The sequence below is a fragment of the Cyprinodon variegatus genome, unplaced genomic scaffold (assembly GCF_000732505.1).
Source record: "Cyprinodon variegatus isolate N-32 unplaced genomic scaffold, C_variegatus-1.0 Scaffold339, whole genome shotgun sequence".
In the NCBI taxonomy this organism is placed as follows: domain Eukaryota; kingdom Metazoa; phylum Chordata; class Actinopteri; order Cyprinodontiformes; family Cyprinodontidae; genus Cyprinodon; species Cyprinodon variegatus.
In genome coordinates this window covers 506378-520161 of record NW_015150792.1, presented here as the reverse complement: position 1 = coordinate 520161, position 13784 = coordinate 506378, and the positions used below count along the sequence as shown (strand labels likewise).

General features: G+C 38.1%; 1 protein-coding gene across 1 annotated transcript in view; it reads right to left on the bottom strand.

Annotated features, from left to right (window-relative positions):
• Positions 1-6510: 6510 nt before the first annotated feature.
• The window catches only part of LOC107091490 (visinin-like protein 1), a 46908-nt gene continuing 39634 nt past the window's right edge, over positions 6511-13784 (bottom strand). The window contains exons 3-4 of the mRNA XM_015385441.1: positions 6803-7018; positions 6511-6710 (exon numbers count right to left, since the gene is read on the bottom strand). Coding sequence (XP_015240927.1) covers positions 6513-6710; positions 6803-7018 — 414 coding nt within the window. The 3' untranslated portion in view covers positions 6511-6512. The remainder of the gene's footprint in view (positions 6711-6802; positions 7019-13784) is intronic.

Genomic DNA, 13784 nt, shown 5'->3' with positions numbered 1-13784 from the left:
CAAAATATGTGGGTTGTGAGTCCCATGAAGAAACCAGCTGTAGTCAAAGTGGGATGGTGTTATTTAAAACTATCAAAATCATTCAATGGAAGCACCTTTGAGATTAAACAAAAGTGATTTATGAAGTAGATCCTCAGTGCTGTTAAGAGCATCATTACTTCTCCGTCACTGTCTGGTTAATAAGAGTAAACAATCCTCCCACTCATTACATCCCACCGCTCTGTCTGCTGCATAAATATGTGCAGCAAATGACACACAACAATCAGTTTCCATATTGCTCATCTTGCCACGTGGGTTTAGCGCAGTAACCATGACAACAGCGTTACGGGTGACATCACTGCAGCAGTGTGGCATCATCACTGAGATGGTGACTCACGCTTTTTGGGGTCAGCCTTGCAGAAGAAACACACGTCACTCTCGACATTTATGTGTTTTATTCTATGTAACAAAAATAATTACAATGCTTTCTTTCTAGGAGCCTAACAAGATTTTGCAAAAAGAAAAGTAAAAAGGACAGACATTTACATAAACGTCACAGGTTGAAGAGTATAGTTATATCGAACAAGAGAGCACACTTTTTTTTTTTCCTTTATGTTTTTAGGAAGAATAAAAAAAAATCTATTTTCATATCCATGTGCCTGTTGAGAGCTGGATTAAGAACTGCATCACATGTAGAATTTAAATCAGCATTTTTATCATCTCCACCTAATCATTTAAACCCATTCCTGTGGTTTGCACACAAACAATGGACTTTTTTCCCCCCTGACATTTTGAATTATGAATGTGAAACAAAGATGTGAATCAAAAAGGAAAGAAAACCTCAGTATGATCAGCAAGCCTCATGAGAATGGGAGATACAGCGATCTGGAGCAGTGCTAATTAGGACGGGCAGGGTGTAATCAACACAGCAGAGCAGAGACAGAAGCATTGTGAAGCTACTGTGTGAGCCAATCTGTTCCAATCAGAGCGTTTTACAGCAAACCGACAAATGTGAAATTGGATGATTATCCGTGTCTGTGACAATGGTGTGGTGAGTCAAGACAGAGTGGAGGATAATGATAAAACCTCCATTGTTGCTGGGTTCATCTCAATCCTATCAGTATGGAGTCATTTTTGTACCACCATTGTTGCTAAAGAAAGGAAAAGATTTGTTATATTTAAGTAGCAAAAAAATCTTTTATATAAATAATAGGTTTTTAGAGTAATATTAATCTTCTTGTTTCTGATTTTACACATAAATTTTTTCAAATTTTCTATTTTTTTTTTTTACATATTTTACATTTTCATATTTAATTTATTTAGTGAGTTTTACAAATTTATTTTTTTCATATTTTTATTTTAAATGTTTTTTTTTCTATTTTTCATATTGAGTTTTATTAATCGTATTCTTTAAATTTTGTGTTTTACTGATCATATTCTCTTCACTTTTTGGGGGCGGGCTCTCCTATGTAGTGAGAGGTGAGGATGCATTTCTATTGGTCTGCATGGATGTCAGCAAATACATTTTTACCGCCCTTTGTGTGCATAAAGAGCAAGCTTGATCTGTAAAAAACAATTTGAAAATGCAATGTAAATATATATAGATATATATATTAGAATAAAACTTTAAAGAGAAAAAAGAGTTTTAAGTGGTTACATTTGAAAAAAATATTTATGAGAAATTTTAAGAAATCAAAATGAGAAAAAAATCTAATCTAAGAAAACTGCAAAATTTCCCAAAAAACCTTTTAAGAATTTTTTCAAAGTTTTGTTTCTAAACTGCATTTTTTCACATTTCTATTTACAAAGCATGTTATCTGGTTAGAATAATAATGAAACATCTCACTCCATATAGGCGTGTATTTTTTGTTTTTTTTTTGTGTAGACCCAAATAAGACAGAAAACTTTCCACCAGATCAATTTATTAAAATCATTTACCCAAACTAATGATAAAAAAGATGTTTTTTAGCAGAACTATTCAATGAAGGGAACAACCGGCAGCAATGATTAAAGCAGCACTAATTTGATGCCTCCTGTTGGTAGTTGGTTCTGGTGGCTGAAGCTAACGGCTAATTCAAAAAGGCTCAAGCCCAAAGATTATTTCTACTATTAATTGTACTTTAAGAACCTTTAAATAGTGTTTAAGTTTTTATCGTTTGATTATTTAAACAATAGGAATCATTGTTCAACAGGAATCATCTGGCTGTGTGAAGCACTTGTTAGTATTTTCGATATAACCTTCTTATCTAAAAATAAAGTAACATTAATTGCTAAATATTCCAGCAGGCGTAGCTGATGTTTAGTGTTTGTTTCTCTCAACGGGAAAGCGGAACTTGTTTTCCAGATTTTTTGTTTCAAACAGAAAGAATCTTATCGATGCGCCGCCTCCAACCTCCACTGCTCTTACAAAAGAAATCCCTTTTTCTTGTTAGTAATGTTCTAAAACAATAATGATGTTTTACAGATTCATTAATGTGTGTTTGCACAAAACCTTTTTGATGTTTTTAAGAAAGAAATCACCCTCCTGGCGTGATGATTCTTTTTAGCCCCCCTTTGTGTGTGAAATGATTTCTTTAACAATTTTACTTAAATCTGCATTGAATTAGCTTCATATTTTCATTATCGCTGACTTTTTCCACTTAGGTATTTGTTTTTTCCCATTCCTCCCTATATTTCTGCATCTTTTTTTTTTTTGGAGGAGGAGCTTCGCTATGCAAAGGTGCCCCGCCCCCAAATCAGCATCAAAATGAACATGACTGTTCATTCCCCATACTGCTCTGTTGTCTCCTGCTATCTATCCGTGAGCAACACTTGGCTCGACCAATGGGATCAGGGTATTCTGGATTGTTACCTTTATGTTGTCAGCTCATTGGTCATAACACAGGACAGGGCCCGCAAAAAATTTTACCGTAAGTTTTGTATCTAACGTGCCCTTGTTCATTCCCCATAAGCTTTTTAATGACTTTTTTTTGCTGTCACAGTAATAAGGGACAAAGTGTGTTGCTTTTCCACTAAATACACGACAATTTTATTTCTAAATGCGGAACTGTATACACTGCGACAGCAGGAGGTAAAAATTTGAAGAGTTGAATCCATTTTGGTCTGATTATCTCACTGCCTTAGGCATCAGCTGATGTGAGCGGGGATTTAAACTAACATAGAAACCTTATGAAATTAAAACTAAATATGATTTTAAACCGGATTTTTAAAGAGCTCTATAGCTCCAAGATTTATAAACTTAATTACCAAGGTAAGTATAATCAGAGAAGGCATAATTGGTCAGGACGTCTGATTTTTGCAAAAAATTTATCTCTGGATTCGTTGCTCGTTAAGACGTTCCTCATAAATGTAGCATCATTTATAGGAATATCCTTATCCATGTTTAGTAATTACCTAAAATGTTAATGTCAGTGTTACATGTGGAGCTGCAATCCCGCCACAGGAAAAACACCAAACATGTAGAATAAGGCTTGGATTAAAGGCTAAGGAACTGATTCAACTGTACTAATCTATGAATTCTCCTAGAATAATCCAAAGAAAATAGATATAGAGAAACATTATGATTTGGATTGCACAAAAGCAAAGATGACTCAACTAAACATGTGGCTCAACAAGAAGGTCAATTAGGTCGAGTTAAAACTCAGCTTATGGACACATTAAGCTCTCAGTTTTATTAAGTTCTAAACATTACTTGATGTTAACATGACAGTAAAGTTGATAGTTGGCAGATTATTCTGTTTGATTTTTTTTTCTCCCCCAATTTGATTAAAAAGTTAAAGCTAAAAAAAAAATCTCTTTTCACATGAATATTACAAAGGTTCGGTCATTTTTTTTGTTTTTAAATAAACTCCATTTTGCCAAATGGGGCTTTAATTAACCAACATCAACGGATTGGAAGTCTAATAAAAAGGCTGCTTTTCATTTGTGAGGTGTTGAGATAATACGGCTAAATAAATTAAGTTGTCTAGTTTGATCTACAGGCCTGTTGGTGGTGTGTCAACATGGTTTGTATAAGCAGCAAATGAACACTTTCTAGACATTAAACCATACTTCCAACCACCAGGTGGCACTGTGACACAGCGCTGCCTCTTTATCACTTCCATTTCCTGAGCAGTGAGCTCTGCTGTAAGGTGCAAACTAACCATCATATAGATTTGTAATTTGTAGCATTGCGACAGTAGGCTGTTCCATGTGGATGTGTGTGTTTTACATTATAATACCAGCAGACCACAAAAGCAAAAACATATGCCAGGGTAGTAATAATACTCAGTGCTTCAGAGTGGAGGAGGTCACATTCACATTGTTACAAAGTGAAACAAGACCCAGGCGTCTTTTGTTATGCAAATGATACAAATACAAAACACTGAACAATCAAACAGTAACCCCTCAAATACACACACACATACACACACACACACACAGCTTTGATGTCAACATTAGTCAGACGCACACAGATGCACACTCTTTCTCTCTCAGTAGCAGTGTTGTCAAATGAAAACAGATCTACGCTATCGGTACATTTACATCGTATATTTGTTTTATATTCATTAATACGATTACACTCGTATTGTAGTAATGTACATGTAAGCTTTATTACACCTGCTGTAAAAAGGAGTCTGTTTCTGAACAATCAGGGAGGGAGCTTCCGCAGTAGAGGAGGAGATCATCGCCTTTTATAGGAAGAAGCTTAAATAAAAACTTTTCAATTTCCCACCTTCTTAAAATACAAACAATACAAAGCGGGACTCTTTTTCTCATAAAGTAAAGGAGATAAAACAGCAACTACTCAGATCATTGTGTTATAATAACTCTGACAGAGAACATGGTAAATCGGAACATTTTCATCAATAGCTTTTGGCATTTAATAGTTGTAATCAACAAATATTAAGTTTTAATATCAATATAAAGTGCTTCCTTACTATGAATTTGATTTATCAGTAAATATTACAAAAAGTCCATGTAAAAGAGCAGGAAAAGATTGGTTTGAATGTTTCCCAGTAGCAACGGTTTACTAAACTATTATTTTGTTCATCAAAAGAGTTGAAATGTTTTCATTGACATTCAGAGAGGAAGAGCTTTGATGACTGCTGAGTCATGTTAGGAAGACCTACCAGGATAGCTTGACAGTTATGGAGCTTAAGAAGAACTTTTTCTATTAGTCACACAATCATTAAAATCTGCTGTAGGTCGAATGATCAACAAGTCATATCAAAAGACAATCAAGTGGCGTCTTTTTGTGTTGTTGCAAAGTGAATCACATTTTAGTTTTTTTTCATTAGCAAAGATTGTTTGTAAAAGCTGATTTATCTCACCTTAGATGACTTATTAAGTATCAAACATGAAGCTGACTGGGACATCCCTAAGGGCCGTTTTTACGCACCGCTAAATATTAAATGTTAGCATGCAGCTACACCGTCCTGATCCCTTCAACCGTTCGGCTGACACACACAGCCTGACCCACCTCTGCAACCTTTTGCTCCCTTTCTCATCGATTGCAGATCTGAACAAGGTTCCTTTCTCTTTACCTATTATCAAAGTGCTTCCTCTCTGACATTTAGAGAGGAAGGAAACTAAAAAAAAAACGGGGCCAGCAGCAGGACAGGAAGAGAAGAGACGACTATTTAATGTGAAACAACGGCGAATCGCGGAGGCGGGTTTGGCCTTTCTCAGAAATACCATTCTGTCATAAGATCTACAATTACCGCCGTGATTATCACCGCTCTAGGATGGTCAAGTGCCTCCTTTTACTGCTCAAACAAGCAGTTTGCTGATGAAAGGCTCTGGTTCCTGTTATTCAATGTACATTTCATTGAATACAACCTGCTGATCAAAAGCTTTGGTTGCGTAACAAGTAGATGGCATTAACTAGAATACAAATCACTGACAAAATATGGATTATTTTGGTTTCAAAGCAGCTAGAAGTGACTGAGCACATCAGTATGCCTCGCCATGCTGCTGCAGTGACACTTTCCATCAGCTGCCTGCTTGTTTAGCTGGTGGACACTGAGGCATAATCTGCAACAACAACAAAAACGCTCTCCCTTCAATGCATGTGTATTGCCTTAAACTCTGGATTAAAAACTTGAGCTATAGTTGTTTTAAATTCCTTTTATCTTTCCTTTTGCATCAAATTTACTGAAGACATGGAACAAATGAAACGTCTAGTCAATGAATATGAAATAGTTTTCTCAGTTAGACGGCTGAGCTTCACACTGCTTTCATCCCGCAGCCTCGTGATCTCACATCCGACGCGGCGTGAAAGCACGAGTAACACCATACTGCTCTGCAACGAATGCAGGAGGGAATCCCGCTTTTCACAGCCCATCTGACTGAATTTGTCCTCCTCCTATCTAAAGCAAGGTAGGATAAAACGGAATGTCAGCTATCTGAGATCTGGACGGTTCCCGTTAGCGATGCCTCCTCCTCCCGTAGAACCGCTCCCTCCCTTCTTTTCTCAGCCTCCTCCCTTCCCTAGCTTCAGTTCACCTCTTACCCCCACCCCTCCCTGTTTTTCCTGCCCCTCCCTCCCCCTTCTACTTCTGCATATCACACTGCAGCAGTAAGACGATGGAAGGGTCGGACTTGGCCGCCTCTTTAAACTCCTCCAAGGTTATCTCGTCGTTGTGGTCCTTGTCCATCTTGGAGAAGATCTTGTCCACGCGCTGCTGAGGGGTCAGCCCGTCCTCGTTCATGCGCATCATGATCACCGTGCCGACCATCTTGTAGATGGCCTGCAGCACAGCAAAATGGAGAGACATTTTAATAGCAACCCTAAAGCACATATTCAGACTTTTTTCCTTTCACGTGGACCGCAACCACACACCTCGATGATCTCCAGCATCTCCATGCGTGTGATCTTTCCATCTCCATCCAGATCATACATGTTGAAGGCCCAGTTGAGTTTCTGCTCAAAGCTCCCCCTGGAGGTGATGGACAGAGCGCAGATGAACTCCCTGAAGTCGATGGTCCCGTCACCATTCTTGTCAAACGTGCGGAAGGCGTGCTGGGCGAATTTGGAGGCGTCACCATATGGGAAAAACTGGAGGATGAAACAAAAGATGAGCAGAGAGCAAATCTTGAAAATTAGTCTTTAAACAACTTCTGTGGTTAGAACAGGAAAAAAGGAAAGTTCTCACAGTTTTTCTGTCTTAGGATCTGTGTGAGGATCAGACAGGACAGGAGTGTTTCTGGCTGTGCTTTTTGTCTCAAAGAAAGTACTCCTAGTCCAAAGTTTCTTAAAATAACCTTTTAAAAGAAGTTACCTCAGTCTTGTCTTTGCCTTTCTTTCACAAATAAGGCTACGTTCACACTGCAGCTTGAAGTGACCCAAATCCGATTTTTTGGCCCATATGCGACTTGAATCTGATTTTTTCATGACAGTCTGAACAACACAGATCCGATTTTTTCCAATCCGACCCAGGCCACTTGGCTATGTGCTCCTGAATCCAATACGAATCTGATCTTTTCAAATGCAACCTGTGTCTGAACGGCCAGGTCGGATTCGTCCAGCCTTAACGTTATTAATACCCGACAAAGGTCGCTATTCTGCGATTTGCTACGCAGAAGCAGCAAGAAAAACAACAACCATGGCAGATGATGATGCGGAGAGCAGTATTTATGTTTAAACATATTAAAAAGAATTCGTTTTTATGGTTGGAAAAGACCGCTTGATGCGCTCCGACACTACCATCCATGTTTATGTCCGGGAAAAAAGAGCACACTGGCTTGTGACGTCGTTTCTGCCTATACTGCGCATGCTGGACACTTGCTTTGTATGACTGCAGTTAACACAGGAAATCACATACACGTCGCATATATTTGGAAATATGGACAGCAACGATTTCACAAAAAATCAGTATTGAGCATCAAGGCCTGCAGTGTGAACGTAGCCTAAGGTACTACTCTTCAAGTGTTACAACTAGTGTTGCACCGATACCGATACCAGTATCGGACTGGGCCCTGATACTGCCCTAAAATGATGGTATCGGTATCGGCGAGTACCGACAAATAGGGCACCGATACCATTTTGAGAGCCATACGTTTCTTCAACTATTGTCACTCACTCCTGGTAGGCAATAAAAAGTTCTACTGGATTCACTTTTTATTAGATTTTTTCCTGCTTCACAAAGGTAGGCAGCAGCTTGACAAAGCCATGATGGCAATTATTTTACATTATTATGGTATTGGCCGATACTGCACAGCCAGGTATCGGGTATCGATATCGGGGCCAAAAAATGGCATCGGCGCAACACTAGTTACAACCAATCCCCCGGTCCATGCTACTTGTTTTTCTTTTGAATAGACAGTATTCCTACTCCAGTGTTTCTCAAAATGAACTTTTACAATCAGTTACCTCTGTGTGCTCTTGTCTTTTCTTTGCCATTGAAAGTACAACTTTGCCTCTACTGAGTGTTTCCTCAACTGAGTGTTAAAGGACTTCTTACAACCAGTCCTTCCCTCCATGCTATTTGTTGTTCTTTCAGATTGAAAGTACTGCAGACCAAATGTTTCTGCATAGAGCCCTTTTCAACCAGGTTACCATGCAGTCACTTTGTTTACCTTTCCTATAAAAGGTACGCCTGGTCCAGTGTTTCTATACAGAGACTAATACACACACACACCTCTCACACACACACACATACACTGTACCAGAGACTGCACCTTACCTGCACTACCTCAGCCTGGAATAAACTATTGCTGCTGTTTTATTGCTTTTATTGTAATGTCTATACCTCATATTTATATTTATCTTATCACTGTTACCTGTAATGTCCCGCAATTTATGTCAGTTTTTAAATGTCAGTCTTGTATATTTCTTGTATATTTGTATATTCGAGAGAGTAAACGTAATTTCATTTCCCTTGTATGTCTTGTACATATGAAGAAAGTGACAATAAAAGCTGACTTGACTTGACTACAATCCCATACATTTTTCATGCACTGTTACTTGCCATCAAAAGTACCCGACCCAGCATTGTTTTATTTATTCAGAGTAAAAACCTCAAAAATACAACGATGAAGAAGGTGTGGGGTGGTGTTGGCTCTCTCTCAAGATAGCAAAGCTTTGGTTTTCAAAGCAATTGATAAAAATCAGTATTGACAGAGGTCAAAGAGGAAGAGCGTGTAGAAGTTTGACATTTACAGGTTCTGGAAATGCTTTGTTTTTGTACATTTGTTTTATCTAGCTGTGGTTTACGTTTCACCAAGTCTCTATCTTTCCCTCGCCAAGCTATTAAAAATGCTACTGGTGACATTAACCCTCCATATGTTTTGCTATTCCTTCAAATAGAAAGTATTCCAACCCAACTGTTCCTGAAACTGGTTTATCTTTATAAATGCACATATGGAAACAAAAAGGATGAGGAAGGAAAAGAGAGGAAGAGGGATATTTCAGCTGGAGTTGGGATGAGTCTCTATCTAATCTCTATCTATTAAAACTTTGACCCCTTCAGAGAAATTGATGAAAATAAAGACTGACGGAGGTGAAAGGGGAAGAGAGATGTCTGGAGAAACTAGGTGCTATTACACTGTGGTGTGTCTTGGAGTGGATTCCTCTATTGTCTTGCTTCCAGTATTGAGTTTTTTTTTTTTTTTACCATGAAAGAAGCTGCTGCAGACATTTTCTCTATGTGGTTCTGTTGTTTTCCTTTTTACATTGAAAGTACCCCTTACTCAAAGCCTCTGTGTTCAGCTTTATGTCTATTTTATTAATAGCTTTTATTAATATTGCAGATATCAAAGGCAAAACTTTATTATCATCCTAAGCTGATTTTTTAGTATTTTCATTGGGAGTTGTTCATATTCAAGGAGACACTGATAGCGGTGGTTGTTTTAATTAAAAATGTCAACAAAGGCTGGCATATTTCTTTGTGCTTGCATGCTTATTGAATGAAACATTGTTATATTACCTTATGTCAGAGTTCTGGTTTTGTTATGTTTTTTCTTTTGAGTATTCAGTTTTGCTTTGCCTCCATGTTTTCTAGTTTTAGTGGTTTCGTTCTTATTTTGTTGTGTTTTCTGGTTATTTTTATTCTCAGGTTTTTATTTGTTGCCCTCTGCTGCCCTCTTGTGTTCTCCTTTTTCCCTTGCTCCTTTCCTTGTTTCTGCTCCTTTCACACCTGCTCCCAATCTGTTCATTAGTCCTCTCTTTGTTTCAGTCTCCCTTAAATACTCTCTCTGTTCAGTTCTTCAGTGCTGGTTCCTCGTCTCACTTCCTCCAACTCCGTCTCTCTGAGCCGTCCTCCTCGTGATAGTAACCCCCCTGATGTCTCCATGGTTTCTGGTTTGTCTTGACTTAGTTTTCATGTTTTGATTTTTGGGATTTTGGATTCCTGGTTTCCGGTTTGTTTGGACTTAATTTTCATGTTTGGATTTTTGGATTTCCTGCCTCTGTGTTCAGTTAACCTTTCATTAAACCCACAAGAAAATCACCTCTGCCTCCCTGCCTCTGCATTTGGGTCAACAAACCACAACCAAACCTTGACACCTTAGGGGTGGTTTGGTTTAAATGGTGTACTTTTAAAACACATTCAGAGCTCCAGCCACATATCAAGGCTAAAATAAAATATGCACAGTAGAAAATATAAAACAGGGAGGTCCATTTAGACAAAAAGAAAGCCCAAAGTAAGTTTCTATATCTACTCCTTGTTTTCTTTTCCTGTAGAAAGTACCTCAGGACCAATGTTTTTGTGTTTTCCTTCATTTTTTTGTTTCAGTTCCTTTAAACCCCTTTCTTCCCTTCCTGTTAAAAATCTCTGTTTTCACTGCGTGTTTGTTCAATATGGGAGCTTGATGTTAAGTCCATGCCTTAAAGAAGTCTGCTTGCACTGTGTGAATAGGCTTAGACCAGCTGCTTACTTTGATCTCAAGGATATTAACCATCCATCCATCCATCCATCCATCCATCCATCCATCTTCCGTATAATATTTTAACCAAATCTGGACAAAATTGTCTGTACAATTCAGTTTATTCATAGATCAACTGATTTAGACTAAATTTTGTTTAATGCCTTCTAGAGGTTATAAAAATCACATTTGTTTTTTCTTTTTCTTTTGTGCATTGATATAAGTGTAAATTTATTGTATTAGATGATTTATTAGATGGGCAGACAATATTATATAAAGTCAGAATAATGCCAAAAGTAAACCTGCATAATACATTTTTAATAGCAGTAGTTTTATTTCAAATAGTAGGCACTTAAATAACCCTCCAAAAGCATTTTAATAACTTTATGCATGCAGATTTAAAGATCCCATATTACTCTACATTTTGAAAATAAAAAAAATATTAACAATGAGGCCCCCAGAGCATATTTTTGCCATTTGAGCAGGAAAATTCCTCTAAAATTACGCAGAAAGCCTGTAACAAAAGCCTTTCTCATTCCTCTAGACGAGCAGTTTTGGGTTTCCACGCCCCCATCCTCCCAACTTGCAACCATCTGTAAATAGCCTAGGACATGGAATAATACCTAAGATGAAGGCCGGTGCTTAACCCATGGGCTGCTACAGACCGCCCGCTTATTTCCCCTTATGACATCATAAAGGGCATGATTTTTAAAACAGAGCTGTTTGCTAAGAGGTGCTGAAAGGCACTGAGAGGGGGGGAAAGTTTTTTTCAGTGGTGAAACTTATACAAAGGTTTCAGGACACATATGACTGTTTTAAAATGTTTACAATATGAATGTTTCATAATATAGGACCTTAAATACCACGAGCCCCCCAAAATATAGAGCTTTGCGGAAGCATTCGGCCCCCTTGAACTTTTAAATATTTTGTCACATTTCAGGCTTCAGACGTAAAGATATTAAATTGTAATTTTTAGGTGAAGAATCAAAAACAAGTGGGGCACAATAATCAAGTGGAACAAAATTTGGGGGATATGTTAAACTTTTTTCAGAAATAAAAAATTGGGGGATGAAGAAAAGCGTGGTGTCAAAATAAATTGGCCCATTAACTTTCAATGCCTTAAACTTTCTCCAGGAGTCCAATGAGGATATGAATGATCCAATGTTGACCTAAATTAATGATGATGATAAATACAATCCACCTGCATGTAATCAAGTCTTCGTATAAATGCACCTGCTCTGTGATCGTCTCAGAGGTCTGTTTAACGTGCAGAGAGCATCATAAAGAACAAGGACCATACCAGCCAGGTCCCATATACTTTTGTGGAGAAATTTAAAGTTGGATTTGGACACAAACATATTTCCAAAGCTTTAAACATCTGTGCAAGTGGTACTATGGAAATGGAAGCAGTATCAGACACTGAAACGCTACGAAGCCGTCCCTCTAAATTTTCAGCTCAAAGATGTGAAGACTGATCAGAGATGCAGCCAAGAGGCCCATGATCCCTCTGGATGAACTGCAGAGATCTACAGCTGAGGAGGAAGACTCTGCCCATAGGACAATAATAATTTATAGAAGAAAGACATTTTTTAAAGATATCCATAAAAAAAGCCTTTTTTAAAGTTTGCCACAAGCAACCCGGGAGACAAAGAAAACATGTGGAAGAAGGTGCTCTGGTCAGATGAAACCAAAATCTTTTTTGGCAACAATACAAAAAGTTATATTTGGTGAAGAAGCAACAAAGCTCATCACCCTGAAAACACTATCGCCACTGTCAAACAAGATAGTGGCAGCATCATGGTTTGGGCCTGCTTTTCTTCAGCAGGGAGAGGGAAGATGGTGAAAATTGATGGGAAGATGGATGCGGCCAAATACAGGACCATTCTGAAAGCAAACCTGTTGGAGTCCTTGAGACTGGGACAGAGATTTATAAAGCAAAAATGTCCATCTTGATGTGCAGAACTGATAGAGACATAACCCAAGTGACTTACAGTTGTTATCACAGCAAAAGCTGGTAACTTTCCTCAATTAAAATAGTGAAGCTAACATCAGCTTAGCTCATTCAAAGTTCCAAATTTAACACTTTTAGAGCTTTCTGCTTCTGCTGTCAAAACACATTCATGGCTCTATCAAAGTAACTGTTAATGACGACTTCGCTTAATCCATATTTAACTCTTTAAGAAAACAGCTAATACCCTGAAGATGCTTTGCTGACATTGATAACCACAACAGGAAGAAAACATACTATCTCAAGAGACGGGATTTGCTAAAAAGCAGCCAATCATCGGCAGTTGCAGTTGGTTCCACCCTCAAAGTTATAAAAGTTGACAATAGTGCACAGAAACAGGTCCACTTGCAGGTAAGAGAGAATCTATAGGAGCATAAAAAGCTAAATAGAACAGAGAAGGGGCATGAACTCATAGTTGTGATATATTGGATTTAATCTGCAGACATAAAACGTTCAAAACATGCCTGGAGAGCAGTTAATGTGTGTGTTGTACATAAACCTGCCCGTATCAGTAATAATGAGACGTGTCCTTTTTAGCAGAATTCTAACCTCATATTATCACATCATATCGATTGGAGATTTGAGAATTGAACAGATAAAAAATTGTGACATTGTCATATTGACAAGCATTGTATTTTTTTATCCAAACAAATCAAAGTGGTTAGGTCATTGTGCTTGGAATCCATAGTTTCTGAGTTTGATCCCCACTCCCACAGACTGCCACTCTGGATCGCTGAGCAAGGAACCTTAACCCCACACTGCTCCCTGGGCGTCGCACAATGGCAGGACACTGCTCCCAAAGGGGATGGGTTAAATAAAGAGATACATTTCTCCAATATGAGATCAATAAAGTTCAATTATCATTATTAGATGAAGCTGGAGGTTAGATCCCCACTTATCTAGAAAGTAGGGGTGTAAATAATAATCGTTTTGTATCGATGCATCGATCCAA